At 40.3% G+C, this 19,289-nt stretch overlaps 2 protein-coding genes across 2 annotated transcripts in view; one reads left to right on the plus strand and one right to left on the minus strand.

Moving 5' to 3' along the window:
• Positions 1-19,289, minus strand: part of T265_07524 (hypothetical protein) — a gene marked incomplete at both ends in the record, with an annotated part of 160,071 nt that overhangs the window by 42,360 nt on the left and 98,422 nt on the right. The window lies entirely within an intron of this gene.
• The window catches only part of T265_14313 (hypothetical protein), a gene marked incomplete at both ends in the record, with an annotated part of 49,085 nt that continues 44,001 nt past the window's right edge, over positions 14,206-19,289 (plus strand). The window contains 3 exons of the mRNA XM_009173091.1: positions 14,206-14,567; positions 16,021-16,183; positions 16,323-16,501. Of these exons, the coding sequence (XP_009171355.1) occupies positions 14,259-14,567; positions 16,021-16,183; positions 16,323-16,501 (651 nt within the window). The remainder of the gene's footprint in view (positions 14,568-16,020; positions 16,184-16,322; positions 16,502-19,289) is intronic.

Here is a 19,289-nt window from a genome sequence, read left to right on the forward strand (position 1 = left end):
AATGACCAAAAAATTGACTGGGTGCAGCCCTACCATGAAGGAATGAACATCAGTGCGCGGAATCGGAAACCAGATTATTCTGCGTATTCCAATAATTGCTACTCCGGACTTTGGTACTTTGGACCCGGCCCGACTGAACGCTTTCGTCCCGCTACGTATCACTGTAAGGCATGGAATCAATACGGCAGCATTATATCAGATCCCGTCACAGTGGAGTTTGCAAGTACGACGACTTTATTTATTCATGTCTTGACAGTCTGATACATGACCAATTTACAGAAATCAAAATATCCGTGACCGCGTTCTGTTCTGCAGAGACCTATAATTGTGAGTCCTCGACACAATCGAAAACAAGCGAGTTCTGTGAGCAACTTTTCTAAGGCACGATCAAGTTTCATTTCCCAACATCTTCCCAATGTTCACCACACCTTGACTGAAGTAGAAATGGGACTTGATGTTGGAAACATACACACACCAAGCTATATACCCCTTTGAACCTGGCTTACATGTTTCACAAAAAGCCGGCGTGAAGTTTCTCGTTATGATTTCTTGGATTTTATTGTTAATTGAACTACTATTTACCACTCGTGGTAAGCAAGACAGCACACGAATGAAAAATTAAAGTTCCAATTTTCTGATGGCTTGACAAAACTATCGTACAAAACAGTGAAACTGACTAAGCTGCTACAAATAAAGCTCCAGTTTGAATCAAGAATCCGGAACTCCCACATTCAGGAGACTAGACGGATCTGATCTGACATGATTCATCAGGAAATAGGGACGCTTTATATTAGAGGTGTTGGCGTTTGTTCATCAAAGGTTTTCAATGGGACAAGCGATGTCCGTCATGCAAGTGAGCACGTGATAACATGTACATCGTAAAACGAGGTAGACAAACGAGAAAAATTTGAATGTGAGTGACTGGAACAAAGAGTGGATAGTTCGTTCTAAGAGGTAGCTACGCCCATCAGGTTGTGGAGAGAATTTCGCTAGTTTGATTAAGCTCTTGGTTACACGTGTGACCGTACGAAAAGGGATAACGTCGACTGAAAATATTGTCGTAATGAAATATACTTTTCCATCTTACACCGTCACAATGTATAATATTGCAGAGTTGCTTCACAGACCAAGTAATTTTGAGCTACGTTAGTTGTTCTGGTGCAGTGAACTTCAGCATCTTAAGTTACGGGAAATGGTACATTTCAGGAACTCCGTTAATCCACACAACATACAAAGCTAGTTGAAAGCAACTAGTTCTGATGAGAGCTTTGGAGGTAATATGACTACCAGACAACCCAGAAAGTGTTTGAATGTAACCATGTGCTATAGTCCCACAAGTGAATTATCCAACCCCATGAGTAAAATTGTCTTAGGCAGACATTCCGGTAGCCAGCCGTCAGTTATTTCCGTAGTGTCAGTGTGAATGGGAGGTGTAGATAGAAGCCTAAAGGTCCAGGTGTCTTGATACGTGCTTCATGGCAGAAGGGATATGAGGCAATCGGTTTGCTTCAAAATATACCGGTGATTTTCTGGGAGTAGTTGGTGTCTAAACGTAAAATTGGCATAACATGGAGTTCAACAGCCTCCGGCAATGGTGTGACACTTGTGGCTTCGTCAGTGAACACTCGGCGATCAGCTCTACATGTTCTCTACCTACCAATCTTTGATGGGAAGTAAAGAGCGGTGTTAAGGCTCTCGATATGGAACCTTGATTACTGTATAGGCTTGACGATGACGGAAGAAATGGAAAAAAGTTTGGAACCAATTGTGAAGTTATCGTTTCAGAAGAGCTTGATAAACAATCGGTAGTTTTCATTCGGGTAGCGTATCGTTTTTGACACAAAAAATTCATCAGGCCGAGTGAGTAGGTCACCCAATTGACCAGGTTATAAGACCCACGGGGAACCAATCAGATTATCACACTAGACCAGTGTTGAGTGTCAAGGAACGGCTCTTAACGGTTAATGTGGTTGTCGAGTACATGTTCCGCAATTGCCGAGTCTTTCACTAACGCTTGATATTCACCTGCGTTTCTCGGTGGCCTGTCTATACTTCTACTACGCTGTCCGATTCTGGTGTGTACTTCCTTGGCCGTCTGTCCTACATAGACCTTGCTGGACACGGGACAAAATAGATTTTGAAAAGGTTGAGGTTTTGAGGTGAGGACTACAGTCTAAATCACAGAGACTGATAGCCCAGGCGGTATAATTTGCCAAGCATCCTAGAATAGAATGTGTGATACTGACAGGCGTGTGGAAAACAGTTTTAGATCACTCGAGCTGACATGTGTTGGTGTGAGCTGTCATCAGGATGAAGAGTAGTCATCATCTGAATTCCACTTGACCTCAACCTCCCTCAAACTAAATTGTCGGAGAACTCACAACCCCACAAAAACCAAGGAAAATCTACCAGTGGCAACCGAGGTGAACCATCAACTGAAGAACCCTGAATTAAAAGATTAACGAACCAAACCCGATCAGATTCAATTTGAAACTCCCCAATCCACCCAAAGCAGGGTTTTGAAAATCACACTAACCGATAAGAGCCGGTAATTGACACTCAACACTGATCTAGTGTGACAATCTGAAGGGAACTCACTGATTGGTTCCCCGTCTGTCTTATAACCTGGTCACTTCGGTGACCTACTCACTTGGTTTGATGATGCTTTTGTGTCAAGAGCGAAACGTTACTCAAATGAAAACTACCGATTGTTTACCAAGCTCTTCTGAAAGCAAGAAACGGTTTCAAAAGTCTACGGTACCGTTTACACACAAGTATATATATATATATATACTGGCATCAAGAAGTGTGCAATTATATCACTGACCATCACAACACAGCATGAGATGTACCTACTAGAGTGGACTTTCGGCTCGGTAGGTTCATACCGCAGTTCCGCGACCATTCGCGTTTTTGCGATCAACGATACGATCACGCTGGTGTCACAACACGTCTAATCAGAGCACGCGCAACACACGGAATACGAAAGCGGATGGGCAGCTAGGTGCAGTGACAGATACCCACATGCAAACTACCAGTGCCACCTTTTTGACATGGTGAATGGCTGGTATGTAGGCCATAACGGATCGAGGCGTGCGCTGATCACTAAGTCCACAAACGGAATAAGTTAATGAATACAGGATTTATCATGCCACCAAGTCAAATTATCATATGCCATTAACCTTGAAAAGCAAAATAGTCCTCGTGAGACACTGAATTTAAAGAATCCCAATTCAGCTAAAGCATCTCTAATAAATTCGTCTTATTCTCCACTCAAAAGCTGGCACTGACGAAAATTGTGCTTCGTGGTAACCCTGTTTTCTTTAGACCAGAGATCCATTTTCTCGGTGAGTGAGAGAATTCACCAGCCTAGTATAAGATTTCGTATATGAGTAACACCACTTTTCATGAAACCGATCACATCAGCACAGTATTTGCCAGCTATTCTATGACCAACACCCATAGGTCGAGAATATTCCGCGAATGCAAAGGAATTTGGGGCTTAAAGAAAGCTGAGTCAACATCGAAAAGTGAGAAAAATTCGTTTTTATGATGGTAAAGTGTTAGGAAGTGCAATGACTTACAAAAAGGGATTTGGCTACGGATATGCGCGGAAGTACTAGAATTAAAGCACTATGGACGGATTCAGCTGCAGTTATTTAGCCAGGACCTCTACTATTCAACTTGGGCACCCCTAGACACATTAGTGGACAAAATGGGATTTCTAACCGGATAAACATATCAACAAATCAGTTGGATCACAAAATTATTTGGCAGTTCAAACAGTATGATAACAGTCCAAGTTATTATCTAGTTGTGTAGAGAATTCAAGAGTTTTATTGAAGAAAAAGTCGTGGAGTTTTGGATGGACACTTTGCAGCTCTTTAGGTGGTTCTTATGTAGCCAAATTTGTTGCATGATTGGGCTACCCTTGTTAAAAAAACCTTGCTCGTACATGTATGTTTCCGTGAAAGTGAATAATAAAAACCATCCGGTACACTAAGTGGGGGAGAATTTGTAAGTTTTTAGTATAGTTTCTGACAATTCTGAGGCACTTGGTTCCATCATGCATCATCTTTGTCTTCAACTCAGTGAAACCATTCAATACTTCTTAGTACTGGCCTTCAATCACCGTCTGCTACATGATCAAGAACAAGCAAATTATAAGGCGCTTAGATATAGCAACCTGAGTGACGACAAAATGATTTATTAGCAGCTCACACTATAACGAACAACTGAAATAAATTTTACAACCTAGCGAATGGAAATATGAATCGACTAGTAATACAGAAACCTAGATTCGTTACATTCAAATCGTCCGCCACGTCCTCCAGCTGCGGTTGCTTCACATGCAACATTACTGGCAAAGGCAGTAATTGGTCATTCATCACTGCATGGTTTGGAGGATCGAAAATATCTATTACGAATTGTAAACTAGAAGAGAGGTCACTTTTCTTATGAAATTTATTATCGTTTATTCTTTCTTACAAACCAATCACCTGGGTAATCATTATGTCCTATCTTGCTGGGGCTAATAATTCTAGTTTTTGAAAGTGTTCAGTGAAAGCAAATTTTCTGCTGCTGATGCTTCTAATGGGAACCTGCGTTGTGCATCTGGTAAGCTCCGACGACAACCGGCACATGTATATGTGTATCGTAGAGTGACAGACGAGCGGCCAACCATATACGAATATGTTTGTCACGTCCAGAAACCACCCCAGAAATGTGCAGCATTTGATACACAGGACCGAAGGAGAGAGCAGATCATTGTGGAACTCCGAACTAAGAGAGATTGGAATCATATGGTAAGAAATATTCAGTTAGGTCTTGTCTATGTTTAAAAACGCTCTTTATGTTAGCTCTTTCAGACTCCCTCTGTAATTAATTCGGTGGTATCGTATTGCAGGGAAAGAGGTAATACAGATTTTGCACATGTTACTTTGCAGAATTTGGTCGCTTTCCTAACATGGATGAGAAAACGATCATTCTCAGACCAGGTGAGACTGCAAGGCTCAACTGTACAGTCACTCCCAGTATTCCTAAAGGAATAGTACGTTGGATGTTACGAACAGAAGATGGATTGTTTAACTTTCTAAGAGAATCTCACGCAGCAGCTACCGACGATGATGGTATGTATTTTTTCGTTCCAGCTTTTGCGCACAAATTATGCTGATTTACACAACTTGTAATTTGCATTTTCATGATGGAAAGCTCATACGACAAATTTGACGTCTGGTAAAATGTACCACTGCTGTCTTCACTTAGGTGGCACCACATACCTTTTTAAAATTTGTCGTTACTCACTCAATTGTGTGCTATTTACGAAGCCATTTAGTAGGTTCAAGACATCACAGGATCAAATAATCACAGTACATCATCATGTGAAGCTTCATTCTACCCGTTAGAGTGTTCTTTATCTTTGAGCGGACACATGTGATGAGATAATTCAACAAAATCGGTACAAAGCTGCATTTGTGGCGAAACCATTTGCCAGATCACGCACTCCTAGGAGTACGGGATGTATACGGCTTGAACATATTATTTTGTAGTGGGAAAATAAACATCATTCAGTAAGCATCGAATGTCCAAAATCCCATCCTATACTGACAGCGGAAGTTCATTTTAGCCTGTCTGCTGGTTTACGCGAATTTGAAGTAAAAGAATAGATTACGACCATTACCATTGTAGAATTCATTCCTGCGCATTAATGGGCTCCAGGAATAAACACAAATTTGGCATTTCTAGGCACGTCCGTGTTTGGTGGTCAAACGCAATGTAAACGAAGGAGTCGATGGGACATACTATCATGTGCGAAGACGGCAAGTTTCGCATACATGGAACATATAGCACTTATTATTCACACTGCACAGTTACATCCACATTATTTCTTATCCATTGCTTTTTCCACGTCCGCAGTAAAAACTATGATAACATGTCTCCTAGGACGTAACAACAAGCCCTATCTTGAATCACATAAGGTAGCAACGAGAATGATTAAAAATTTACTAGTCGAAATCCAGAAATCTGCCAAAAATTCGGATGTTGAACATGCATCCTTGAGGATTTGAGCAGATATTATTATCGACTGTGAGCTCTTTACTCCTGGTGTCCATTCATTCGTCACCAGCGCCGGTTCTGCACGGACTAAGACCGCAGATTGTTGTCAAGTTTGTTTTGTTTCTCCGATTCAAAATAGTTTTCAGCTTTCACATTTTTCCGAAATCTATTTCTGGACCGTCGTGTTTTAAGCTTGATTTTGTATTAAATAAGCGCAAAAAATTGTGCAACACCACAAAAACTGTTCAGTTCCGAAAGCGCTATCTAAAGCACTTAGGAAGATTAACTATTATGCACTTAGCTCCGGTAAGTTCATCAGTTATTCCGTGAGTTTCTTAAACCTTAAAATTTGTTACGCTGGGTTTCAGTCTCAAAAGTTCAACTTTGCCCAAAAAACACATAAGAACTCGCTATTCTGGCTGATTCTCAACCAGCTAAATTGCCGAAAACTGTTGTGAGACCAGAAGAATGGTTTGAAGTTCTAATTTAGGTGCTGTCTTCCAGATGCATAAAATCCAGGCCTAGATGCAAAAACATATTATTGTGATGTCAGCCAATCGCCAACAGTAGAGATCTTTTAGGAAATTTTCAGATGATGTACTGTTCGGATTTGTCATTCGACATTAGAAAGATGTCTTTTGGTCGCTGAAAACAACTGTGTAAAATATCCTCATGTTACTGGATTTTGAATTCACTTAATCCACTGCCTTCATCAGGTCAGTTAGATTCATCTTATGTTCGGGTCATTATTGAGTAATAATAGGCATGCCAAAACTTCTTTACAAAATTTAGTTAATTTTACCTTATATACGAATTGAAAATTCATTAGTGATATGCAGTCACTTTAATGGTGAGTTTTCTCGTCCATTTCTCATCAGCGGAATACAGCCATATTCATTTGCTTGTTCCCCAGACCCAAAACTAACGCCTGAACCACCTAGTAAGACATGTTTACAGAACGATTTTGCTTACAGCCCGTAGGCCTAATCTATAACGGGCATCAAACCTTGTTGAGAGCCTGTATTTTTTATGTATTTTGTGATGTGTTGCACGCTTTTTGGTGAACTAGTGCATGAAGTTAGTCCCTCAGCCCAGTTGTTTCCAATACTTTATTCGAATTGCGGTTACATTGTACTCCATCTTCTCCGTTCATTTTACACGATCCAACGATATACACCGTATTCAGCCTTAACTCAGTTTAGGCAAATGGCCTGAGCTCTCCGCAAAATGAACCAAGAATTACAGAAGAAAAACAAAGTCCATAGTAGAGTGAAATCCAGCTTTAGTTAACTATGCGTTCGTTCATCTGCCCATACTGATATTTGACTTTGAAGGTAACTTGAACAACAGAGTGTGAAAATGAGGATGTTTTCTTGGACGGAAGGCTATCGGCAAAGGTAACTTTTATTACTTGTCAAAGAAAAGTAATACCCGAGTCTTATTCAAATGTGTCGCATAATCGTGGTGGAAAATGATGGAGCGACATTTCGGCGTTCAGCTATGTTACAGTGAGGAAGTGTTGTAAAGGTAACTTTATTTTAAGTGGAGAATGGACAACATTGCTCACTTGGACTCTCCTTATCCAATTTTTGCTAGATAAAACGGTACCCAGTATGAGGTACAGTGTACAAAATCGTCGGGCTGACGCCGGAAATTATCCAGTAGCGACCGGACCCCGTTTGTTATAAGCGTGTTTTTTTAAAAATGTATGCATGATTTTCTCCACCAAATAAGTTGTTGACAATTCGAACTCACAGCATTATGAGATTTTGTACCTATTATTTCGATCTTGGCAAAAAAAACCGCCAGCATCCAATGTTATTAACATACAAAACTTGAGGAACATTATCTCTTGGTGTGCTGAAGATACATCCTTATATTTAAGCCAACTTAGAACGTTTTCTCTTTCAGTTTGAAATAAGTCATTGAGATGAGACACCGAGACGCGACAGCAGAAAAGCAAGTGAACTTTAAGTTTTTCTCTCAACCAACTTTCATGATGAGTTATGAATAGGAGGAAGGAGATGTGGCATTTTTTATCCAACTTTACTGCTTTCAGCGAGGAACAGACAATGGACGCTTATATAACAAGATTCTCATCGATGTCATATTCAGCAGCTAACAACCTGATATTATCAACCTGAAACTATGACCCGGCTGGGAGCTAATGTGAATACCTCTATAATTCGGATGGTTCGTTGGCTTGTTCTCTGAGCAGGGCAATTTGATTGCAAACGTTTCATCACCGATCGTGGTCGAAGGTCATCCCCGGCTACCAGCTTGTATATTAACACACGAGTATCATTACTCAACTCACAACCGCCAACCCACCGCTACGCACAACTATGCTCCCCAATAACGCACTGGTGATGTCACCTCGATTGGTGATGAAACGTTTGCAGTCAGACTGCCCAGCTCAGCGAACAAGCCAACAACCATCTACGCTACCTGAGCCACCGACATTTTCCTCTATAGATAATTCAGATTCTTTAGTTTACTTAACTGGCTACTCACCCCAGGTTTTTCAAGTTTCCTGGTCTAGTCGGGTAATTATTTCCGGAGCAAACAGTCGCTAGTTTACATCTGTCTTTATCACATCGATATACACTTGAACCCCTTGATCCTCACAGCTACACTTCATCCGTCGAGTTTGTTTGACTGGCACGAAAAATGCAGTTTAGGAATCCAATTGTGCTCTCGTCGTTGACAATACATTATCAAATGACATAATTCTGTATACACACTGTCTACGGTGCTTTATGGTACATTAACTGATATGACTGAAGCATCTTTATTGCACTACAACTTTTCCAATTTTCTGTAGTGCTCGTGGAATTTCGTATCCCTTTACCAAACAAGCAACACCACGGCACGTTTGATATGGCCTTCTTCAGAGAAGTTACAAATTTTGGGCAATACGATACCAAAATTTTGATAATTTTGATTCCGCTGTCATCGCTTAAACCATATAGAATATAAGTAAACCAAAACTTCAAACCTAGATGTTTTTCGAGAATGTGAATTAAATATTCCAGTAACATTCGAGAACAAAAAATCATGAACGAATGTGCTTAACTGAAGTTGCTAAACTGTGCGAGACATAACGTGATGATCCTCAGGCAACTGGAAGGATGTTCGACAAACAAATAACCACCAGTGCTCTTGCAGCGTATAAGCAAACACACCAGAACAAGGTGACCAGATGGTTTTCTAATAATACTAGCAATATACACATACGTACAATAGTAATTCTAGGTGACGATTCCGATTTACGCATAAACAGCAAGCAACCTGCAGATGTGCTTAGCTGAACACATAGTTCATTGCTAGTTTAATCCATCACATACTGTCATCATACCATGTAGATGCAGACATTCTGCCAATTATCACAGAACACAAGAATTAATCGAATGTCCAAAATCCCATCCTATACTGACAGCGGAAGTTCATTTTAGCCTGTCTGCTGGTTTACGCGAATTTGAAGTAAAAGAATAGATTACGACCATTACCATTGTAGAATTCATTCCTGCGCATTAATGGGCTCCAGGAATAAACACAAATTTGGCATTTCTAGGCACGTCCGTGTTTGGTGGTCAAACGCAATGTAAACGAAGGAGTCGATGGGACATACTATCATGTGCGAAGACGGCAAGTTTCGCATACATGGAACATATAGCACTTATTATTCACACTGCACAGTTACATCCACATTATTTCTTATCCATTGCTTTTTCCACGTCCGCAGTAAAAACTATGATAACATGTCTCCTAGGACGTAACAACAAGCCCTATCTTGAATCACATAAGGTAGCAACGAGAATGATTAAAAATTTACTAGTCGAAATCCAGAAATCTGCCAAAAATTCGGATGTTGAACATGCATCCTTGAGGATTTGAGCAGATATTATTATCGACTGTGAGCTCTTTACTCCTGGTGTCCATTCATTCGTCACCAGCGCCGGTTCTGCACGGACTAAGACCGCAGATTGTTGTCAAGTTTGTTTTGTTTCTCCGATTCAAAATAGTTTTCAGCTTTCACATTTTTCCGAAATCTATTTCTGGACCGTCGTGTTTTAAGCTTGATTTTGTATTAAATAAGCGCAAAAAATTGTGCAACACCACAAAAACTGTTCAGTTCCGAAAGCGCTATCTAAAGCACTTAGGAAGATTAACTATTATGCACTTAGCTCCGGTAAGTTCATCAGTTATTCCGTGAGTTTCTTAAACCTTAAAATTTGTTACGCTGGGTTTCAGTCTCAAAAGTTCAACTTTGCCCAAAAAACACATAAGAACTCGCTATTCTGGCTGATTCTCAACCAGCTAAATTGCCGAAAACTGTTGTGAGACCAGAAGAATGGTTTGAAGTTCTAATTTAGGTGCTGTCTTCCAGATGCATAAAATCCAGGCCTAGATGCAAAAACATATTATTGTGATGTCAGCCAATCGCCAACAGTAGAGATCTTTTAGGAAATTTTCAGATGATGTACTGTTCGGATTTGTCATTCGACATTAGAAAGATGTCTTTTGGTCGCTGAAAACAACTGTGTAAAATATCCTCATGTTACTGGATTTTGAATTCACTTAATCCACTGCCTTCATCAGGTCAGTTAGATTCATCTTATGTTCGGGTCATTATTGAGTAATAATAGGCATGCCAAAACTTCTTTACAAAATTTAGTTAATTTTACCTTATATACGAATTGAAAATTCATTAGTGATATGCAGTCACTTTAATGGTGAGTTTTCTCGTCCATTTCTCATCAGCGGAATACAGCCATATTCATTTGCTTGTTCCCCAGACCCAAAACTAACGCCTGAACCACCTAGTAAGACATGTTTACAGAACGATTTTGCTTACAGCCCGTAGGCCTAATCTATAACGGGCATCAAACCTTGTTGAGAGCCTGTATTTTTTATGTATTTTATGATGTGTTGCACGCTTTTTGGTGAACTAGTGCATGAAGTTAGTCCCTCAGCCCAGTTGTTTCCAATACTTTATTCGAATTGCGGTTACATTGTACTCCATCTTCTCCGTTCATTTTACACGATCCAACGATATACACCGTATTCAGCCTTAACTCAGTTTAGGCAAATGGCCTGAGCTCTCCGCAAAATGAACCAAGAATTACAGAAGAAAAACAAAGTCCATAGTAGAGTGAAATCCAGCTTTAGTTAACTATGCGTTCGTTCATCTGCCCATACTGATATTTGACTTTGAAGGTAACTTGAACAACAGAGTGTGAAAATGAGGATGTTTTCTTGGACGGAAGGCTATCGGCAAAGGTAACTTTTATTACTTGTCAAAGAAAAGTAATACCCGAGTCTTATTCAAATGTGTCGCATAATCGTGGTGGAAAATGATGGAGCGACATTTCGGCGTTCAGCTATGTTACAGTGAGGAAGTGTTGTAAAGGTAACTTTATTTTAAGTGGAGAATGGACAACATTGCTCACTTGGACTCTCCTTATCCAATTTTTGCTAGATAAAACGGTACCCAGTATGAGGTACAGTGTACAAAATCGTCGGGCTGACGCCGGAAATTATCCAGTAGCGACCGGACCCCGTTTGTTATAAGCGTGTTTTTTTAAAAATGTATGCATGATTTTCTCCACCAAATAAGTTGTTGACAATTCGAACTCACAGCATTATGAGATTTTGTACCTATTATTTCGATCTTGGCAAAAAAAACCGCCAGCATCCAATGTTATTAACATACAAAACTTGAGGAACATTATCTCTTGGTGTGCTGAAGATACATCCTTATATTTAAGCCAACTTAGAACGTTTTCTCTTTCAGTTTGAAATAAGTCATTGAGATGAGACACCGAGACGCAACAGCAGAAAAGCAAGTGAACTTTAAGTTTTTCTCTCAACCAACTTTCATGATGAGTTATGAATAGGAGGAAGGAGATGTGGCATTTTTTATCCAACTTTACTGCTTTCAGCGAGGAACAGACAATGGACGCTTATATAACAAGATTCTCATCGATGTCATATTCAGCAGCTAACAACCTGATATTATCAACCTGAAACTATGACCCGGCTGGGAGCTAATGTGAATACCTCTATAATTCGGATGGTTCGTTGGCTTGTTCTCTGAGCAGGGCAATTTGATTGCAAACGTTTCATCACCGATCGTGGTCGAAGGTCATCCCCGGCTACCAGCTTGTATATTAACACACGAGTATCATTACTCAACTCACAACCGCCAACCCACCGCTACGCACAACTATGCTCCCCAATAACGCACTGGTGATGTCACCTCGTGATGAGATGAAACGTTTGCAGTCAGACTGCCCAGCTCAGCGAACAAGCCAACAACCATCTACGCTACCTGAGCCACCGACATTTTATAGATAATTACCTGAGCCACCGACATTTTCCTCTATAGATAATTCAGATTCTTTAGTTTACTTAACTGGCTACTCACCCCAGGTTTTTCAAGTTTCCTGGTCTAGTCGGGTAATTATTTCCGGAGCAAACAGTCGCTAGTTTACATCTGTCTTTATCACATCGATATACACTTGAACCCCTTGATCCTCACAGCTACACTTCATCCGTCGAGTTTGTTTGACTGGCACGAAAAATGCAGTTTAGGAATCCAATTGTGCTCTCGTCGTTGACAATACATTATCAAATGACATAATTCTGTATACACACTGTCTACGGTGCTTTATGGTACATTAACTGATATGACTGAAGCATCTTTATTGCACTACAACTTTTCCAATTTTCTGTAGTGCTCGTGGAATTTCGTATCCCTTTACCAAACAAGCAACACCACGGCACGTTTGATATGGCCTTCTTCAGAGAAGTTACAAATTTTGGGCAATACGATACCAAAATTTTGATAATTTTGATTCCGCTGTCATCGCTTAAACCATATAGAATATAAGTAAACCAAAACTTCAAACCTAGATGTTTTTCGAGAATGTGAATTAAATATTCCAGTAACATTCGAGAACAAAAAATCATGAACGAATGTGCTTAACTGAAGTTGCTAAACTGTGCGAGACATAACGTGATGATCCTCAGGCAACTGGAAGGATGTTCGACAAACAAATAACCACCAGTGCTCTTGCAGCGTATAAGCAAACACACCAGAACAAGGTGACCAGATGGTTTTCTAATAATACTAGCAATATACACATACGTACAATAGTAATTCTAGGTGACGATTCCGATTTACGCATAAACAGCAAGCAACCTGCAGATGTGCTTAGCTGAACACATAGTTCATTGCTAGTTTAATCCATCACATACTGTCATCATACCATGTAGATGCAGACATTCTGCCAATTATCACAGAACACAAGAATTACAAAAGAAAAACGTTCCTTTTGTCTTACCACTCTGCGTGTATCCATTCCATGTAACCTGATTATTCTCGCATCACCATGCAGAAACTCTGTTCATATCTGTTGTGCTGAGACTATCTGGTGAGGCAAGAATTTCCGACACGTATGGTGACTGAATGGAAGGCCAGATGTATTTAATCTTTGGCTGTATGAAATAAGGAATTGCGGTAATTCAACATAGCTGAACATACTTTACAACAAAGCGTTCGTGACAAGGAACCTCATACGTGTATTTTAGTAAGTGAATCTCGTAGGTTTAGTTGCATAACCAAACCTAATGAAGTCAGCGCTTTGAGAAAAGCAGTTATTTAGGCGTTCCAGTGTACCTTTATGCGGTCACTCAATACATTTTCAAGCAATAGTGCAGACGGCGAATTTAACGCAAGCGCCCGTGGTTTCACACAGGAGGATATGAGGTTTATCGTAGCAGCTTTACGACGATGACTGACTTTTATCTATCTCACCCGAGGACTCATGTATAGATGAAACATGTTTAATTCAGAAACCTACAACGGAATGAATGCTAAAATTAGTCGTCATTGCAGACATAAAGTTGCTGGTCGGTTGGCCACATGATTTTTACGGTGTTCCATGTGTAAAGGTCGTAAATGTGAATGGTTTTCAGATATGAATTATCCCCTGAGTATGCCCGTTATGCACTAATTTGTCCGCACCAATTTATGGAAATTATTGTTTAAGATATTTTCTTCTAAAATAGTCACAATATTACTCTCCAAGATTTGCCACCACGTTCATACGTACTCCTTATCACTTGACCATCCAATTGCAGGCAACCTTTATCTAACCAGTCTACCGTCTGTCAGTCGAGACAATTCAACATATATGTGTTCAGTAAGCAGTCCCATACTCCGAACGATCTGGACAGGACCTGACATGCACGTTCAATTCCTTCAAAATTTTCAACCGGATGAACAAATTTGGAGGACCGAGACGCTGAAGCCAAGGATTATTTACAAGTCTGCCACGAGACAAGTTGCCCTTGTGAACCAGTCGTTAACACTTAAATGTATACTAAGAGGGCACCCACCTCCCACCATTGTTTGGCAATGGTCAAGTGAGATATCAAGTCCACTGCCCATGGAGGGACCGGTGAATTCTTCTGTAAAATCCCATTTCTACGAAGTAGACAAGGTTAGCTTTAATAAGCTGGCATTCCCTGCTTTCGAATTTATTTGCCAATAACGGTTTACTCAAATAAATTTAGAGAGGCCCCTGATCAAACTACTCGCCCAGTACTTCATGCATGCTGGTGTTCACCAACGTATAAATTTTGCAACAGCATAATGAATTAGTAACTTTTGGTTTATACGGAATATATACTTTCGGAGTCAAAATGAAACAAGAAGTGAGACCTAGAAGCAGTTAACCTGTGAAGGATAAGTGAAACCTAAGAATGCTAGAGGAAATCACACAATGCTACAAAAGCACAGTTTACCCAATCCTATACAGCCATTTACATGCAAGCAATAAATGGCCATTAACCCAAGTCCGTAGAAGCCTGAGTTACAAGCCTCTTGATCGAGTGAACCCATCTACAAATGATTGTTCTGATTATTTCTCCGACTTATCGGACTGCTGCCTTATAAACCAAGTGGCCAAAAACGCTTGTTCAATGCCACCTATAGGCATATTTCTCACCTACTTACAAATGTTTGGACCTTTGTACAACGACAAGACATAACTTAGATGGGTGAATCGGGATTTGGTTTTTCCTTGAACGGAGTCCACGGCGCGTCAAATCCTTATAGGAACTCAATGAGCGAACTTAGCTAGAACACGACAGACTCGTTCACTGAATGGATACCCCTAACCGAAAGCCGAACCCCAAGCTCACTTGCTAACTTTATACTTTTGAGCAAGTCTTGGCTTCCTTATTTTTCTGTGGTGCATGGCGCCATCTTATGTAGTCCAGGTTATATTTGATCGGTGGAAAATCTTTTTTCATCATTCAGCAATGGGCAGTTACTTAGAAGGCCAATCGAAATTTTTTCACTGTTCCCTCGACTGAATACTCCACTTATCACCAGCATACGCTGCAAATTTTGGTCAAAACATCTCTGAAGGGCACATTATGGTTTCCACAAAATAGGCTTAAAACTGTATTCAAAATACGTCCTTTTTTCCAAAAAATACCCTATTGACAAATTATCGTATCATATGGTACTATCTAACTGTCGTTAAACAAAATATTGATGGATGTACCTATTAGAAACATGCGGCTCATATCATGTTTCATTAAAAATGTAAGTAGGTACATTAAAATTATATGGCACATGTCAATCACCGTCGAATTTAGCGAAACGAACGTAATTCCATTGCTGTCGTAGACACACGAGGATGTCACAATGTATGTGTAAGGTGGCCCAAAGGACGTACATCCACTGGTGCAAAAACTCAAGCTTATTGCATAGCTTAGGCTACCGGAACCTGCGGATGATTTATTTTTAGCTTTCTGTCGAAACGTTTTTACGTGGCGGAAATATTATCACGAACTAAGGAAAAGTAAAATAAGTTCTTTCATTCAATAACTCGCGAGTTATATTTGGTGTTTATTTAGAATTAAACTGTTTAACTTTCCTGGCAGATTTACAAATCAAAAGGCATTGTGGTGCGTCATCAGGGCACCGAGCTGTTCATTCCGTCCGTGAAACCGTTCAACCAAGGAGCATATCGTTGCTCAATCAGAGAAGGTCAAGCTTCATCCACAAGAATTGTACCGTTTGTCACTTACGAAGTGCTTGTTGAAGGTGAGATTGTAGGTATTCAAATATGTTGTGAGCCACTAGGCAGTGGCTAATCTTCAGAATGAGCTCAACTGCTTCTGCGGTACCTGTCTTCATTTCAACACAAGGTAATTCATACCTATAGGACTTCGTTCTGTTTCAGGTCCACCAACCTTTGCGGTCGTTCCGAGGAATACCATTATTCCAATTTACGGATCAACTGTTTTAAATTGCTCATGCGATCCCGAATGGACCAGGCCACCCGCGACCCTGACCTGGTTGCTCAACTCAAAACCAATCGATGATCATCTGGAGATGAACCGTGGACAAATAATTGGCCAGGTATGTTGAAATTCTCCGTAGACAAGCTACGAATCAGTATCGTCTTGTTATAACCAGCTTCAGCTAAGATACCGCAGGAAATGTTGGTGATTCCTTCTACAATAGTTTCGGAGTAGCACAGCAATTGTGAATTTTCATTGTGTAATCCCCGTTTTCCCGCAACACAGCCTCCTGAAGATAACTGAGGACGTTTGTTCGAGAGAGATTTGTTCATAGAGTCATTGACCCTTATGATCAGAATTGAGCCTGCAATATGATCACATAAAACGCAATAATCCTGCATCTATTTCATCAGTGAAACACAAAGCACTAAAATATACTTCGCAAGTGCCGAGAACACCCAGGAACTCTGAGTTCGGATTAGATTGTGTTGCGTTTCTCAGTGAGTGTGCCTATATAATCTCCTCCAAACTTTCGGTCAGCTACGCCCCAGGTTCGATCGTTTTGGACATCTATTTGAGCATGCGGATGGAACTCTTCAAATAATTGTGGTGACTTGCAGAAAATGGAAGGAAAGTTACCAGGAAAATGTAACAATTGAAGCCAGTTTAAGCCATGGTAGCAAGTCTGCTTAAAATTGCCGTCTGCAAATTTTATGTCTCCGTACCTCGGAGCCAATAGCGATTCCTCTTAACAGGTTCCAGCCAAATAATTTTTAAGTTAACTATGGGTATGTGAGTGTTTGGTGGGTGATTTATGCTGGCGCCATAATGCTAGTCTGGTTTGTACGCAAAAGATTGAACAAAGTGGCCTGGATAAGATCCAAGCGTTTATGTGTGTTACACACCAGACAACCTTAAAAAGGGCATATTCTAATAAAAAACTGGTTACATATAAAATAATATCAGGATTCTACTGAAGGTGATGGCCAACGTCCTTCCGAACTATCAGCCAAATTCCATTTTTTGGGGTTTCTTCATAGAACACACACAGTCGCTGGCCATTCCATCAGTGTCATTAAGGGTGGGTGCCACGCGAGTTCTTAAATGAACCCTAGAAATCACATTCCGCTATTGGGTGATGACAGCCCGATGTTAATATCTTCTCTGAAAGCTCCGTCGTTGTTTCTATATAGTAACCTTAGTTTGCAAATTGGTAAACCTCACTCGGGATGGTAACCGAGCGCATTTTTCTAGGCTGTTTATTCTGGAATAGAACCCTTTTTAGCTTCATTATTCGCCAAGATTTATTTAACCACAGGGATTACTGTGACAAGTGATTCAATGACACTTTGGTCAAAACGTGCATCTGGAACGTTTTTGGACCGGGCGGCTTGACGGTTATGATCATCTCTTCCTTGGCAGGTCACTCCCATTTAAAAGCATATCAGCATAGAATGTTGTTTCAGCAAAAGAAAAGAAAGTGTCTTCCATCACGTCAGGTTTGTTTCTCAAATGGGAAAAACAAACTTATCGCATAGATCCTCAAAGAAAGCGGTTTCGGTAGGTCATTTCCAAATTGAGTTTGAACAGCCATTGGTTGTTGGTTTGTAGTGAACGTGCTGATAGCTACTAGGCGATTATATTAAGAGAAGTGCGTTCCTTTATTCATGGAATATATGGCTGACATCACAGCATCACCAACACAGGCGGATCAACGTACTATCATTTCAGTTGGGTTTGATGTGACTGTCACGCTTTTGTGGGGTTGCGCGTCTTACGCTGTGCTAATGTTTCACACCCGACCTTCGGACCAAGTCGTCGTGTTACGTGTAGATCTTTTCGCTTGGGTCACCCCTGAACGATAAATTTGGCCGGACAAAAAAGCGAGTCACTCAACGCTGTCATGAAAACCTCACATGATTTGACTAAGCGCTGCGTATTTGCGCATGTATTTAGAGATTGTGCTGCAGTATACGTACGTTTTCTAAATTGAACCATGATGTAAAATTTCATTACTTATTTATGCCACATGGCCCAAGCACGAAATAGCACACTCAGTTCTAGGATCGTGTTACATGCACGAATTTAGCACAGACAAACGTGCACAAGGGGCAGGAGGCACATGATTTCCACACCAATTACAGCACAGATAAGATTGCGTTTAACCGGCCAGCCAAAATGAAGTTTTAATGTGCCGTTTATCACTTAAAACAAATTCCACCAGTGATGGTAACGCCGGATAGTTTCATTTATTTTGTCTCTGGCATTTGCTGGTGTTTTCATTGTGAAAATCCAAGTCACCGGCAGAGAGTAAAATAAATAAAGTTAGATTGGGGACGAAATAGAATGGTGAGAAAGTGGTATTCTTAACGTTCCGTATTTACCCATATAACAGCAGTTCCATAGAATGATATCTGTCTAAATCTATTTGGTGGGCAAGAGATTCCTTCTTGTACCTCCGCGACTAAATTTACTGTAACGTATTATATTCAGCTATGTGAATAATCAGCTTTTGTTCACGTAACTTTAGTACATTTAAGTTTGCAGATGTTCCCAAATCCGGAATGATTGTTATCTGGTTTCATAAGCATTCGGAGGCACTAGCCAAAATAGGCAGGAAATCCTGATGATCACTTTTCTCTCCGGTTAGTTTTATAAAACTCAGTTAGCCGTCATACCTACAGCTGCGGTCATTTTATTATATCATTAGGCCAAACCAGTCTAGGGATATAATTTGTGTAACAATTTTAAGGATAGTTTCTAAACAAAATTACTCTGGCAGATGTTGTGCAGTTATAACTCACAAAACTCCAAACAGCTGAGTTCAATTAGGTCGAAATAGCTCGTAAGGTACTTATTGCACACCATGAGCATATTTGGACACACAGTTCATTTTGTTTTTAACA

This window comes from Opisthorchis viverrini, assembly GCF_000715545.1.
Source record: "Opisthorchis viverrini unplaced genomic scaffold opera_v5_172, whole genome shotgun sequence".
Taxonomy (NCBI): domain Eukaryota; kingdom Metazoa; phylum Platyhelminthes; class Trematoda; order Opisthorchiida; family Opisthorchiidae; genus Opisthorchis; species Opisthorchis viverrini.